Below are 14,156 nucleotides of genomic sequence, written 5' to 3'. Positions count from 1 at the left end.
GTTCTCACCCAAAATAGGTTTTAAGAGAAAAAAAAATCATTTTCACAAGCACACTTTATGAAACTTGTGACTTGATTCCTGTTAGGTACAATGGTGTATTCACCGCAGATGTAGCAGAATACGTCAGGCTTATTTTTACAAGATCTTCTAGTCGAAGCCATTTCATTCACCTGTAATATTAAAAAAACATTAATCATAAATTGGCAAAAGTAAAATCTTCAGAACTTGTTTATTGCAAGAAATATGAAAGAATTTTGTATCATATGATGTGGAAATGCCCATAAATGTAAGCAAAAATGTTAAAAAGCCAATATGTAGCATAGTTCAGAAAGTTGACCTGATTGAGCAAAATTAATGTGATGTTTGGATTCAGCACACCAAAATTATCCTAAATCAGCTCAAAAAACTTAATAAATTTGTTGCTGACCAGTGTTATTTAATGTAAAAAAAAAAAAAAAAAAAAAAATTTACTTTCTTGTGTCTCAAGAGGATATCTGAGGCATGGAACCTGTTTAACGCAACAGATGAATGGAGCAACTGTTGCCTGACAGCTGAAATGTGGAAGCCGAGCAGAAACAAACGAGAAGCAAGAGTTCTCCCCCTCCTCTCTCCGCCAGGAACAGATTCTCCTCTTGGTTTTCTTGGTTTTCGCTGTCCTTTCCCTTCATGCTCTTCATGCAAATCTTTTTTTTTTTTTTTTTTTCCCTCCTCATCTTCTCTCACTGTTTCTTTTTCCATGGTGACAGACGGCACCTCCTGTGCAGTGTAGCAGTTATTATACGCTCTAAAACACACAGAAAAGGCAGAGATGAAGAAAGATGGATGATGATGGAGGGTGTTAGGCCGATTAAAATGTTACAACATCAGGAAACTATGCATGATGGAGGGGCAGATTAAGTATAATGGTTGGTTACGTGAGATCTGTATCAATGCTGCTTAATTCATTTGTAGGTCATGTGACTGACTGCCCTTTCTGCCACTATCTGTCTGCAGGCTTTGCTATCGGAAATGATCTGTGCTCATTTCACTGAATCATAATACTGGAAATAAGGGAATCCTCTGGTGACCCAACTAACCCCTACCACTATCCACATACCATTTACATGCAGACAAGGCTCACAGTGAATCCTAAAATTACCACAGGCAGCCATTTGTTTTGATATATTAGTGAAATAGGATTAGGATAGCTCAGAATGATCATCCATTTCTGAATCTGTGCCCGTTGTTTTTTTTTTTGTTTTTTTTCCCTTGTTTTATTGGCAGGCGCTTTCATTGGCACATGTTACAGTTAATGTTTTATGCACTGCCCCCTGCTTCACCAGAGGGAAAAGTACCAAACGCATCAAAGATTGATGCGTATGAACATAGAAGTAAACAGTGTTAAGTTTCTTTCTGGATAAAAAGCACTCTAGCGTTTACATTGCTAAAGCTTTTCAATGATCCTTTTAATATTCAGGTTTATGACCTGTCTGGAGTAGGGGCTGTATGATTTATTTGTGCACTTGCAATATCACCCTGTGCAATTACATAATCGCAAAAGGGCGCAATTTAAAGGTCTAGATTTAGGAGGATTTTAGGTGATCTATTTGCAGAAATAGTGGAAGTTGTCTGGTGATGTTTTGAACTTGGTGACATTAAGCAGAGAGACTAAGAGGTAAAATGGAAGTCACAGTATCTTCGTATTTTAGTTTGGACTTTTTATAGTACACTGTAAAAAAAATGACTGTAGAATTAACACCAAAAAGTTGTAAAATTGCAAAACTGTAAGTGACAATACAATGCAAAGTTGTTTATTTGAAAAGATTTTTGTGTTAACGATTGAATCAAATATAGCTGTAGTTTTTACAGGAAGAGTATGTGAACAAAACCAGATTTGTATGTAGAAATGATGTATTTCTATTGTTTTTAGAAAATAAAACTGTAAATTGAAATACAATGTGGTGCCGTTTAAATTGCAAGACCATAATGTTGACATAACGGCTTATTTGCTTTACATATAAGTTATAAAAAAAAGTAAACATTTAACAATATAACATTTTAAATTTGTAAATGAATGGGTTGATAGAGCTGGTAGAGTGGCTCGTCCAATAACCAAAGGGTTGGTGGTTTGAATCCTGGCTCCGACTGTCCATATGTTAAAGTGTCCATGGAAGACACTGAACCCTAAACTGGTCCCAGTTGGACCTGGTGGATTTGGAAAGTGCTTTGGACACCATGAAGGTGGAGAAAATGTGCTAAAAAAGTGCAGTCCATTTACCATTTAAATCTACATGTTTAAAATGTTAAATCTACATGTTACTCCGTAAATATGTTTACAGTTGGATGTGTTTTTTACAGTATTGTTCTGGAAACCAAAGCTGCCAGTTTTTTTCCGTAAAAAACAACAGGATTTTTTTTTACAGTGTACTGTCATTGACGTGTCTGAATGAGAAACCATGCATTTTCTTTGCTAAATCAAAAATCCACATTATAATTGCAATATTTGCAATCCTGCAGTCAATGTCTCCATGTATATGGTTATGCCTACCATGAATGTTTTTTAAAGGCTGAAATAAAGGGACATTTAGTGGGACAGAAGAGCAAAATATGTAAAAATCCAAGTACATACGAGAGATAACAGTGAATAGTGTCGTGTCATCAATAATTTGCCGATGTGACGTTCATAATCAATAAGACAAAAACTGTGTCCTTTTTTGTGAACACAGACATAAACTGCATTTCACTTTACAAACTGGTTAAAAATTTGTTGTAGCGTCTCATAGAGGAAACCCCAACTAGCTAGGTAGCTTGCAGCTAATTGGAAATTTTGCTGTTCTATCTGCAGCACAAGGGGCTACGGTTTCCACCATTAAAAACACGTACACGCAGGTTAATTTTCCCGTCGATGCCCCTAACCACAGTGTTGATGAAGATTTGGAATTGGTCCCTGAGTACCTTCAGTGGCAGCTCTCTCCTCCTAATGTGCTATGTGCTAATGCTAATTGCTAATGCTCGTTCTTGTGTGTGTATAAGGGAAAAATGCAGAGACTGGATTCAATAGTGAAGCAAAGTAACCTTAAAATTAAAATTAAACTTAAATGTTATGACACACTACGCCAAAATTTCACACAGTAGCTTAGCACTAAATTGAAGTTAGCATGTTGTCTGATGCTAACTAAGCTAGCATAGCCTACATTTTCTGGTCACATTACGTTGACACATTATGTTTATATTGTTTTACTGTTAGATTTATGACCAAAGAAAGATGAAGCTCAGAATAATGATATAATGACAAACTTACGGACAAAAAACTGGGTCATTGTTTTACTTGAACCCAATATTAAATCAAACCTACTTTGGTGAATTAAAACAGTCCATAGTGTATAATGCTGCTAATATAAACAGTTTATATATGAACAAAAGAAAATTTTGCTTGAATGTTGTTGAAACCAGGAAATAAAAACTGTTTGGATTTTATGTAAAAGTGTGTTTTATGACAGGTGTTGGTGTTTTGTCATGCTCCTTGTTATTTATTTGTAAAGCAGCACAGTGGAGTAAAACCAGTCCTATTAATATACACAGTGTAGAAAGATATATATCCTCTTCAGTTTAGTAGGGACATGCCAGACCTATAAAAATAGTCAGGGAGGGGTTATCAGGGGCCAGCAGCCACAGCGGTCAGGTTGAAGACTACATGTCAACAAGGAGCTGAATGCTGAAGTGTTGTTGAGCAACTCAAGTGTCAGATCGTACTGCTGAATTTGACTTTTGACATTAATGTGGACACGGAAATATTATTACCCCGCCCCTCGAAGGGAATCAAGGGGTATTGTTTTTGGTTCGGTTTGTTTGTTACCCCGCCCTCCACAGGGGAAAAATGGGGTATTGTTTTTGGTTTGGTTAACACTCTAGCAGCAGAACTATTAGTTCAGTGTTTTTCAACCTTGGGGTCGGGACCCCATGTGGGGTCGCCTCGAATTCAAATGGGGTCGCCTGAAATTTTTAGCAACTGATAAAAAGAAAAGAAAACTTACTAATAAAAAATATATGGTGAGTTGAGAGAGACAATTCCAATCCATAAAAGACATGACAAACTGTGAAGCTGAAACTGAAGCACTGTGGTTCTGTTTATCTGTCAAATGTTCATTGTGGTCGGTTTCAGATGCTGCAGCTCTTTCATAATTCATAGTTTGAGTTCTTGTTTGTTCAGTATTAATTGTCAGCCTTGTAAATCCAAGCTGGACTGACTGTACATATCCTGACCAAGGAAAATTAAATTCTCCCTTTGTGCAGTAATCTACACCTGGCTTTTCTGCCTCTGTCCATAATAATATACATTATATAGACTAAATGTAGTCTAAAAGTAACGTTTATTTGCAATATAGTATAGCAAACTATTACATGATCAAAAAAAATTTATTTTAGCAAAAAAAGTCTGTTTTGAATGTCTGGGGTCGCCAGAAATGTGTGATGTTAAAATGGGGTCATGAGCCAACAAAGGCCGGGAACCACTGTATTAGTTAAATTCATACCAAATTGGGTTAAAGTTCACATTTTTATGAATTTTTAAAATATTTTTTCCCCCATTTCCCTATAACGGGTGAAATTTCACATGTCTGTAGCAGCAAAACTATTGGTTGAATTCATACCAAATTAAGTTTATAGATTGTCAGTGACCCAGAATAATAGATGTGGTTACATTTTGGGAAAAGTAAGTCAAAGTTCAAATATTTTATAAATTAAAAAAAAAAAAATTCCCTCCTTTTTACTTATAATGGGTGAAATTTCAGATGTCTATAAAACATCAGTTTTGTTTCAAATTACTTCAAACTTGGCACATATATAGAGGCAGTTGATATGCTGACATCGGCACATGCATAGACATGATGACATCAGCTAGATCGATGCCAAAATAAGCTACAATACGTGCGAGGGGTGGGGTTTGTTGTGCCTGGCACCACTTGTTTCTTATTTTTTTAAAATAAACAACATACATTTATTTCAGTTTAGATTATTTTCACATTAATCCTGCTCTTATCAGGTAGGAGATTTTCTGTCTTCAGAAACCAGATCAAATGAATCACATAAATTAAACTTCTCTCTGTTACTTCAGATGGTTGAGTCTCCAAACATTAATCTTCTATTATGCTTGAGACCCATGTGAAAAGCTCTTCCATAGTCTTTACGAGCCTCATAAACCTAACTGCATGACATCTTTAGAGTAAAAAGGCTTCAAAAATGTGACCAACTTAAGTACAAATGGATTGACGGGTGAAACTTAAACTACTTAAACTTAAATACTCTCCGCTTCTTAACACTCACCATGGGTTTAAAACCTGCAGAAAATGCACATATACTCATAAACGACTGCATGCATGTAGTAAGTAAATGTGTCGATCTGTGTGTGTGTGTGTGTGTGTGTGTGTGTGTGTGTGTGTGTGTGTTTGAGTTTTCCGTGTATTTGCATCAGTGCATGTATGAATGTAGTTGACGCTGAAGGCATATTAACTGCAGTGAAGCCGCCAAAATCCTTGGCAAAGCCACCATCCAGAAACAGGCTGGATAAGCCCCCTGGTCACTGAGGAAACAGGGGGAGGGAGGATGGAGAAGGCACAAGAAACCCAAATAAAACTGGACTATTGGTTTGTTAATAGTTTTTTTCATCATTCATTGCTAAATCAAGTCAATTTTGTTTATAGTCCAAAAGTGCAAATCACAAATTTGCCTCAAGGGAAATTTATCAGTTTAATATTAAATAACAACAGAGGTTAATCAATTAACCCTGTGTCTGCTATCTTTGGACAGATTTTATATAATATTGTCAACTTCCTAAAATAATGTCCTATGTAATTTTTTCAGGCTTTTCAGAAAACACAAAAAACTTGAGCAGAAATTGATTATTTTATGATAAAAAAAATAAATATAAAAAATTTAAAAAAAAGTTTTTGTCTAATAAAAATGACTGGCTGTTATTTTAGGAAGGAGATGATACTTGGGAAAAAAAAAAAAAAAAAAAAAAAAAATATATATATATATATATATATATATATATATATATATATATCGTTTTAGTGTTTTATGCATCTTACATACTTACAAAGATATTGTCACAGGTTTATTGTTGCAGCCTCAGTAGTTTACATCGTACATTTTTTTATTGTCATGTAGAAAATCAAGGTCAATGATGTTACCATATTTGGTTCCTTGCCCATAAGTGGCAAAAAAAAAAAAATACAAGTAAATATAAAACATACAACAAAAACACATGTAAGGTGAAAAGAACATATATTTTAGAACATCAGAACATCACTTGTAGAACATCAGACCAACATCAGTGCTGATCCAGACCCCTGTCCACATCCACATTCTCCCTGCGAACATCATTCCTTACATTAGTACCATTACTTCATGGTATCTAACAAAGCAGGTACACTCACTGTTCATGCAGAGGTGGACCTTACAGACCCTGGAGACCACATTGGACCTGAGATTGTTGACTCACTAGTCTCTTTTCCATTGACCCTCAAATTGCACAAATATAACATGAAAATTTACCTAATGGAAACACGACAATTTCGCCAAAAGTCTCATATTTCATTTAAAAGTTTTTGCGCTGGCAAGAGGTGGCTTTCCAGGCATAGCGCAAATGGTATATCACGCAAAACTGCAATGGAAAGACCTTTTTTCACAACTAGAGTCAGGTAAATTAAGAAAATGGATGTTGACGTACGTTACAACAAGCGAAGAAGAAACATATCACGGTATGTGTGGACACACCAGGAAACCCAATATTTTTTTAATTTAGTACGAGATAGAGGGGTAATATATAATAATAATGAATATATCTGTAAATCAACACCATATTTATGTTTGTCGCCATGTTTATGGAATGACTTCTCGTGTCATCTCGCGATAATAAATAAACAAATCATCGCATTTGTGATTTAATGGAAAAACCGACATTACGCACTTCTGTTTTTTTCGACATTTAGTAAATATCTGTAAAGTTTTGCGCAGATGTCCAATGGAAAAGCAACTACTGTAACTGTTGAAAAAATAATCACTTGCCTCATAAAGGGTTAATCTTGCAAGTTGAAAAATAAAATCAGTGTTGGAGGAAACCTTTTATCGTATTCTCCTGCTCTTCTACATTTATATTGGCACTGAAGGAAAGTAGAAACACTGGCAGAGTTGAAAAATAGATAAGACGATGGAGACAAAACACAGGAGGATACAATATGTTCAAGCCTAATAAATAGATGTATGTGGAGGGAGCAGGGGGAAGATGGATGTGAACAATGGAGGCCGTGAAAGTGTGTGTGAGTAGATGGGGGTGGGGGCTGCTTTGGTGACTAATCATTTCCGTTTGAGACCCAGAGAGACACGGGCCCCCTGGGGCTGCAGTTCATTTTATGATGAACGCACACATGCACACGCACTGCAAACACACACACACACATACACACACATACACACACACACACACACACACACACACTGCAAACACACACACACATACACCCATGCACACCAACTTGCCTTGTTCTCTCAGGCTCTCTGATGTAATGCCAAATCTGCAGATAGAGTCATCGGATTAAGAGAGCATGAATTGTGCATGTGCGTGTACATTTGGAGGCAGACGCACAACAAGTGATGTCAAAAAGGTCCGATATATCAGGTTTAAATGTCAGATAAAGACTCATGTGGTCAGACAGACACAGTAGCAAGGCTGTGTCCATTCATTTTTAATATCGTAGCCCGGAAAAGACAGACGGATGACAACTGGATGAATCTGCAAAATGAATGTGATACGAGTTTTGTGCGTAGCAGTGGGAAAAAAAATAACACAACAAAAATGAGGTAACTCACAAAACAAGGAAATGCAGTCTGTCGTTGTCAGTCTGTCCTCAGGTCAGGTCATTGTTAGGGATGGAACGATATGAAAATTTCATATCACCGTTATTGTGACCAAAATTATCAAAGTTATCATTATTATTATCGCGGTATTGTTGAAATCGTGCTCAAAATGTTCAAAAAGTACTAACACACACGCTGAAATAATTTAACCAAGTTGTATTCTGAAAAAAAAAATAAATAAATAAAAATAAAATGATTGGTACAATGTACCTTCTGTTGCAGAGACGTTCAAATATTAACCCTTAGTGGTCTGAGCCTATTTTGTCTTTTTTTCAGTCCTTTTGATTTTGCCTTTATATACTATATAAACAAATGTTTACTATACCCATGTTTGGTATCTGTTTTTTCAGCACAACTTCATCCGTTTCATCTGCCTATTATTTTTTTTTACTTTAACCTACTATAAAAACATAAAAGGACAAAAAACACAAAAATATATAAAATCCGATTGGAAAAATGTATATAATTTATTGCATAAATAACACATAGCTGCTTAATGAACCTTTTCAAAGACTTTAAAAGTGAATATTAGTTCCAAATATTAGGTATATACAATTAAAATTGTAATAAATTAAAACTACACTCAAATATTTGACATAAAAGCAGATTTTTACATAGGTGTTTTTTTTTCCCCTAAAAGTGCGATAATCAAACACGGTTATCATAATTAGAATTTATCGGTAATACTAACCATCTGCAATTTTACCGTGGTTTATCATTATACCGGTAATCGTTACATCTCTAGTCATTGCTATTTCTTTATTGCATTTTTTATTTCCGTGCACCATTTGATGTTGTTTTCTACTGAAATCCTTTGTGTTTTATGTGTATTTGAGTTTTTAACAATGTGCCAATTGAAAATGCATCTGCCTCTTCTCTTCTATTGTAGCTCTTCCTTTTACTGCCCCACAATCCCTTTCTGCTCATCTCTACTGGCACTAATAGTTAATTAACTTCCATAAGGTCCCACAGCCCAAACAAGTCCCAGAGGAAAGCAGTTGCGTACAGTATTTAATCGCTTTCTCTGTGTAGACATGTGTGTCTATTCAACACATCTGTGACCACAAAGGAGTGTCGGATAATGTTGAAAAGAAGATGAATTCATTCCTAGAGAAAAACAGAATCTGAAAACAATAACACAGGGAACAGATTTTCATGCTGTGTTCTCGTTTACCTGCGCAGGACGTGACACCATGACAACGGAAATGCAGGAAATCGCCATCACAGAGGACAAGCCTTTACTCACGGGTCAGGCTGATACCACCAAGGTCAGGCACGATGACACACAACAGAAACAGAAATACACGTGTTCATGTGTGCACCTTTTTTTATACAGAATGCATGTTCACTTATGTGTAATGTGAGCAAATGTGAAACAGACCAGAGCATATTAGTTGTGATGTTGTTGGGTCTGTGATGTAGAGACACAGATAAACACCAGACCTGTGTGTCTCAGTGTGTGTTTGTGTCGGTTATTGTCTGTGTGTGTGTGTGTGTGTGTGTGTGTGTGTGTGTGTGTGTGTGTGTGCGTGTGTGTGGGAGAGAATCCAACACTGTGTCCTTGCTGTGCAGGACTGCTGGTGTGTGTGCTGTTGAATCTGAGCATAACCTACATGTGACAACATGTGTTCCAAACACATGTGCATAAGTGTGTGCGTGTGTGTGTGTGTGTGTGTGTGTGTGTGTGTGTGTGTGTGTGTGTGTGTGTGTGTGTGGGTATGTGCACAGCTGCAGAGTGGGTTCAGATCTGCCAGGTTGACGTCAAAGCCTTAAGGGAGTTGGAGCAGCTCCTCTGCTCTGCTGTGCTCATGTTGCTGTGCAGATGCTGCAGAGGGTTGGTTTTTCACTGTTGACACCTGGTGGGCAACAAGGGAACTACAGGGGTTGGACAAAATAATGGAAACACCTTCACCTCAAGATGATAATGCCCCAATCCATACAACTAGAATTGTTAAAGAATGGCATGAGGAACATTCTAATGAAGTTGAGCATCACGTATGGCCGGCACAGTCCCCAGACCTCAACATTATTGAGCATTTATGGTCAGTTTTAGAGATTCAAGTAAGACGTCGATTTCCACCGCCATCGTCTCTAAAAGAGTTGGAGGGTATTCTAACTGAAGAATGGCTTAAAATTCCTTTGGAAACAATTCACAAGTTGTATGAATCAATACCTCGGAAAATTGAGGCTGTAATTGCCGCAAAAGGCGGACCTACACCATATAAAATTATATTTTGTTGATTTTTTTAAGGTGTTTCCATTATTTTGTCCAACCCCTGTATATAGTGATAAGAATAATAATAGATTCGATTCATATAGGGCTTTTCTATTAATGCATACTCAAAGCATGTACAATGGATCCATTATTCATTCACACTCTTATGGTGGTAAAGCACATATGTAGCCACATGACTGAAGCATGTCTTGGGTTAAGTGTCTTGCCCAAGGACACAGCGGCACATGACTAGGACAGAGCGGGATTCAAACCACCAACCCTTTGGTTATTGGATGACCCGCTCTACCTCCTGAGCCACGGCTGCCCTCATAGGATTCTGTTATACCCTCCTGCCCCATGTGCCTATCTCTCAATTTTTTATTTATTTATTTTTTTACAAATTTTTGAAAATTTTTTCGAAAGACTCAAAATGATTCCCTGGAGAGGCAGGGTATCAGTGAGTGAGGAAGTGTTGAGGTATTAGTAAGCTGCACTTCCTTTTTCACTTGTCATACATTAATTATTAACCAGCAGCCATGTACAGATTTAATGGCACTGTTAACAGCACATTTACATTAAAGGTACAATATTTCACCATCAATAGGACTAGGCAAGAGGTGCAATGCATGTTTTATTAATTTCTTATAATTCAGTTACATGAAGGTTTTCATAATGTTTACGAAAACATTTCAGAGAAATCTGTAATGGGAGTCAGTGTAGTGTCCCATTTTATTTGGTTGTCCATCACTGCTGTACAGGGAGACGCGTTAAACACTCTAGAAAACGTCACACGCTCATATGTGTAAATCAGAAAATGTCAGAATTATCCTAAGTAAGAGGATTACAACAGTATTATGGCATATTTTATTATTTGAATGCCACTTTGCCACACAGTTATCAAGTAAGGGGACATTTATGGACGTATTTCAATCTCAGTTTTCACAAAATAAATTTTTACGGCTTTTGGCTGAAAGACACTTAACTTCTCATGTACGCTCTGGGCGCCTGACGTGGCCACGCCCACTGCTCCCAGTCTGCAGTGTGGTGTTTTCCTATATAGGGTTAAAGGCAGAAGGCTGGTTTATGGTGTATGTTGGATCTGTTCTACTACTAATGACAACATAATGACAATAGTTAAATAAGTCCACTTATTGGATGGTAATTTAAGGTTATATTCATTTGTTACTTGGGCTTTTTCGTTAGAATTAAGCACCATAATGTAAATATACATTATTAACCGTCAACGTACAGTACATGTCAATAAAAGTTTAATATGAAACATGATTTACTAGTCATGTCACATACGAACAACTCCCATGATCCCATACTGCTTCTTGAAATTTTCATTATCCCAGTTCTGACGGAGACACAAGCAGTAAAAAAATAATTTTATGCCAAATGAGAGGAGATTATCATATATGCTCACTGTCTCATGTAAACAAACAACAGACTATAGACAATAAAAAGAAAAAAAGAAAAAAAAAAGATCAAGTGCGTGTTTGGGCAACAAATTAACCCCAGTGTTTAACCCTTTCATGCATGAATTATGAAAGCCTGAATCAAGATTTTTTTTTTCCTGAGTGTTTTTATTCCTCTAGAAATAACAATGTGATTTAAAAATTTTTTTGTGAACCTATTTTTCATGGAGTTGCAAACATGTCCACTCAGCTGGACACCATGCATTTCATTTTTGAAGCAAATAGACGTATTTACTGAGAAAACTATGAAGTAAAAACATTTTTCATGCTGCTAATCTGATGTTTTCTCACATTTTAACTTAATATTTAAAACTTATTAAAACTTAATATTAGTCATTACCCACTTCATGGAGATAATAAGGAAAAAAAAAAGTAAAAAAAACTGTTAATTACAGTCTAATAACAATAAAAAGCAATTGATTTCCACTCAAACATGTTAGTGCAGACCAGGTTTATGAAGAACAGCACAGTTACAGTAATGGTCTGAATGTCAGTGTATTATGGGATGGTGCATGAGCATCCACTGTGTCCGTCCATAACTTTTTGAGTTGTCTTATAATATAGGACAATACATGATTTACATTACAAAATGCAAAATACAGAGGATGATATTAACCCTTTCATGCATGAATTATGAGCACCTTAATTGAGATTTTTTTTCCTCAAGTGTTTTTATTCCTCTTTAGGCATGAAAAAAACTATGCGATTGAATTTTTTTTTTTTTTTTAAATATTATTATTTTATTTTTATTATTTCTTTTTCCTTATTCTTTATTTTATTTTTTTATATTTTACTTTTCATGGGGTTGCAAAAATGTCCACTCGGCTGGACACCATGCGTTTCATTTTTGAAGCAAAGAAACATGCATTTACTGATATACTGTGTAAAATCTATGAAATAAAAACATTTTTAATGCTGCTAATCTGATGTTTTCTCACATTTTAACATAAACTAATATTAGTCATTACACACTTCATACAGATAATATGCAAAAAAAAAACTTACATTATTTACATTATTTTTACATTATTTTACATTATTGTTTTTACAGTCTAATAACAATAACAAGCAAATGATTTACACTCAAACATGTTACTGCAGATCAGGTTTATTGAGAACAGCAAATTTACAGTAACTGTATAAATTACAGTGTATGGGATGGTGCCTGAGCGTCCACTACAGGGTGGGGAAGCAAAATTTACAACATTTTGAGGCAGGGATTGAAAGACAGTATATGACCAATTAGTTTATTGAAAGTCATGAGAATTTATTTACCACAAGAAAATTTACATAGTAGAAAATGTTTTTATTCTATGTGTCCTCCTTCTTTCTCAATAACTGCCTTCACACGCTTCCTGAAACTTGCGCAAGTGTTCCTCAAATATTGGGGTGACAACTTCTCCCATTCTTCTTTAATAGTATCTTCCAGACTTTCTGGTAATAGTTTTGCTCATAGTCATTCTCTTCTTTCCATTATAAACAGTCTTTATGGACACTCCAACTATTTCTGAAATCTCCTTTGGTGTGACGAGTGCATTCAGCAAATCACACACTCTTTGACGTTTGCTTTCCTGATTACTCATATGGGCAAAAGTTTCTGAAAAGGTATGGATAATAGTGTTAGGTATGATTATGACATCAATATATGTTTGGTTTCAAAGCAATTGACGTAGTGCCTGCTGAGAAAAAAAACTAAATGTTCATTGTAAATTTTGCTTCCCCACCCTGTATGTCGGCTGATATGGAACTAAAACAACAAAATCCATGAATATACAAGAGAACAGCTGTAGAATAGCTGTCCGCTGTAGTGACCACTATGCATGAAAGGGTTAAAATAAATGCTGTTAAATCACTTAAAAAGGTTAAATAGAGAGAAAAATTCATTTGGGAACTGACATAAGAGTAGCACTGGGTCTTTATGGGTTAATGAAATGTCGACATTTCTACTCAGACTTCCATTGCATCACTGTTTACACCCTCCTGTTTATGCGCAAATCATAAACATGTATTTATCCCCATGATTTAATCTGATTTTGTAAGTTGTTATTTGTGATCACGCTGCTGCCAGCTCCATCGCAGACCTCCTCTGCGCTGACGCCCATCTCCACTCATCCACCTCCACTTTAACTTTCCAGACTGCTAATTTTCTAAGAGCCCACGAAGCTAATTCATTAGAGGGGTAAATGGATCCAACGTTGTAAATGAACTCCTCATCAAAACCCTCCCACTGACATACTTCCTCTATATAATCCCCTGCATCCTATAAGCACCTGCTCCTCTGAAGAGGCTCTCAGCTGCAGCTCTACCAGGAGGATAATATCACTCCTCCTGCCTGCGTGGGCTTTAATTAGAAACCCAGGCATTGCTTGACAAAAAAAAAAAAAAAAAAAAAAAAAGAAATATAAAAGAATAAAAAAAAGACAAGGATTTTCTCTTGATTCTGTTGTTTTCAGTTTTGCATTAATGTTCCCAACATCACATTTTACTCCTAATAGATAATGATTTCAAGAGCAGAGTCCAAAGGTGTATTTCTTATTTACTAAAAAAAAAACTCTGAAACATATAAA

The 14,156-nt window shown here is 36.0% G+C and overlaps 1 protein-coding gene across 5 annotated transcripts in view; it reads left to right on the top strand.

The window, feature by feature from the left end:
• The window catches only part of ndrg2 (NDRG family member 2), an 82,620-nt gene that overhangs the window by 53,311 nt on the left and 15,153 nt on the right, over nucleotides 1–14,156 (top strand). For 3 of the 5 annotated variants that reach the window (XM_030161844.1, XM_030161843.1, XM_030161847.1), the window contains exon 2: nucleotides 9,079–9,164. In XM_030161844.1, the coding sequence (XP_030017704.1) occupies nucleotides 9,090–9,164 (75 nt within the window). In that variant the 5' untranslated portion in view covers nucleotides 9,079–9,089. Of the gene's footprint in view, nucleotides 1–1,549; nucleotides 1,555–2,357; nucleotides 2,364–5,201; nucleotides 5,209–9,078; nucleotides 9,165–14,156 lie in introns of those variants that run through there. The other 2 variants (XM_030161846.1, XM_030161845.1) reach the window with 2 other exon arrangements.

The sequence above is a fragment of the Sphaeramia orbicularis genome, chromosome 18 (genome assembly GCF_902148855.1).
Source record: "Sphaeramia orbicularis chromosome 18, fSphaOr1.1, whole genome shotgun sequence".
Taxonomy (NCBI): domain Eukaryota; kingdom Metazoa; phylum Chordata; class Actinopteri; order Kurtiformes; family Apogonidae; genus Sphaeramia; species Sphaeramia orbicularis.
This window is presented reverse-complemented; position numbering and strand designations above follow the sequence as displayed.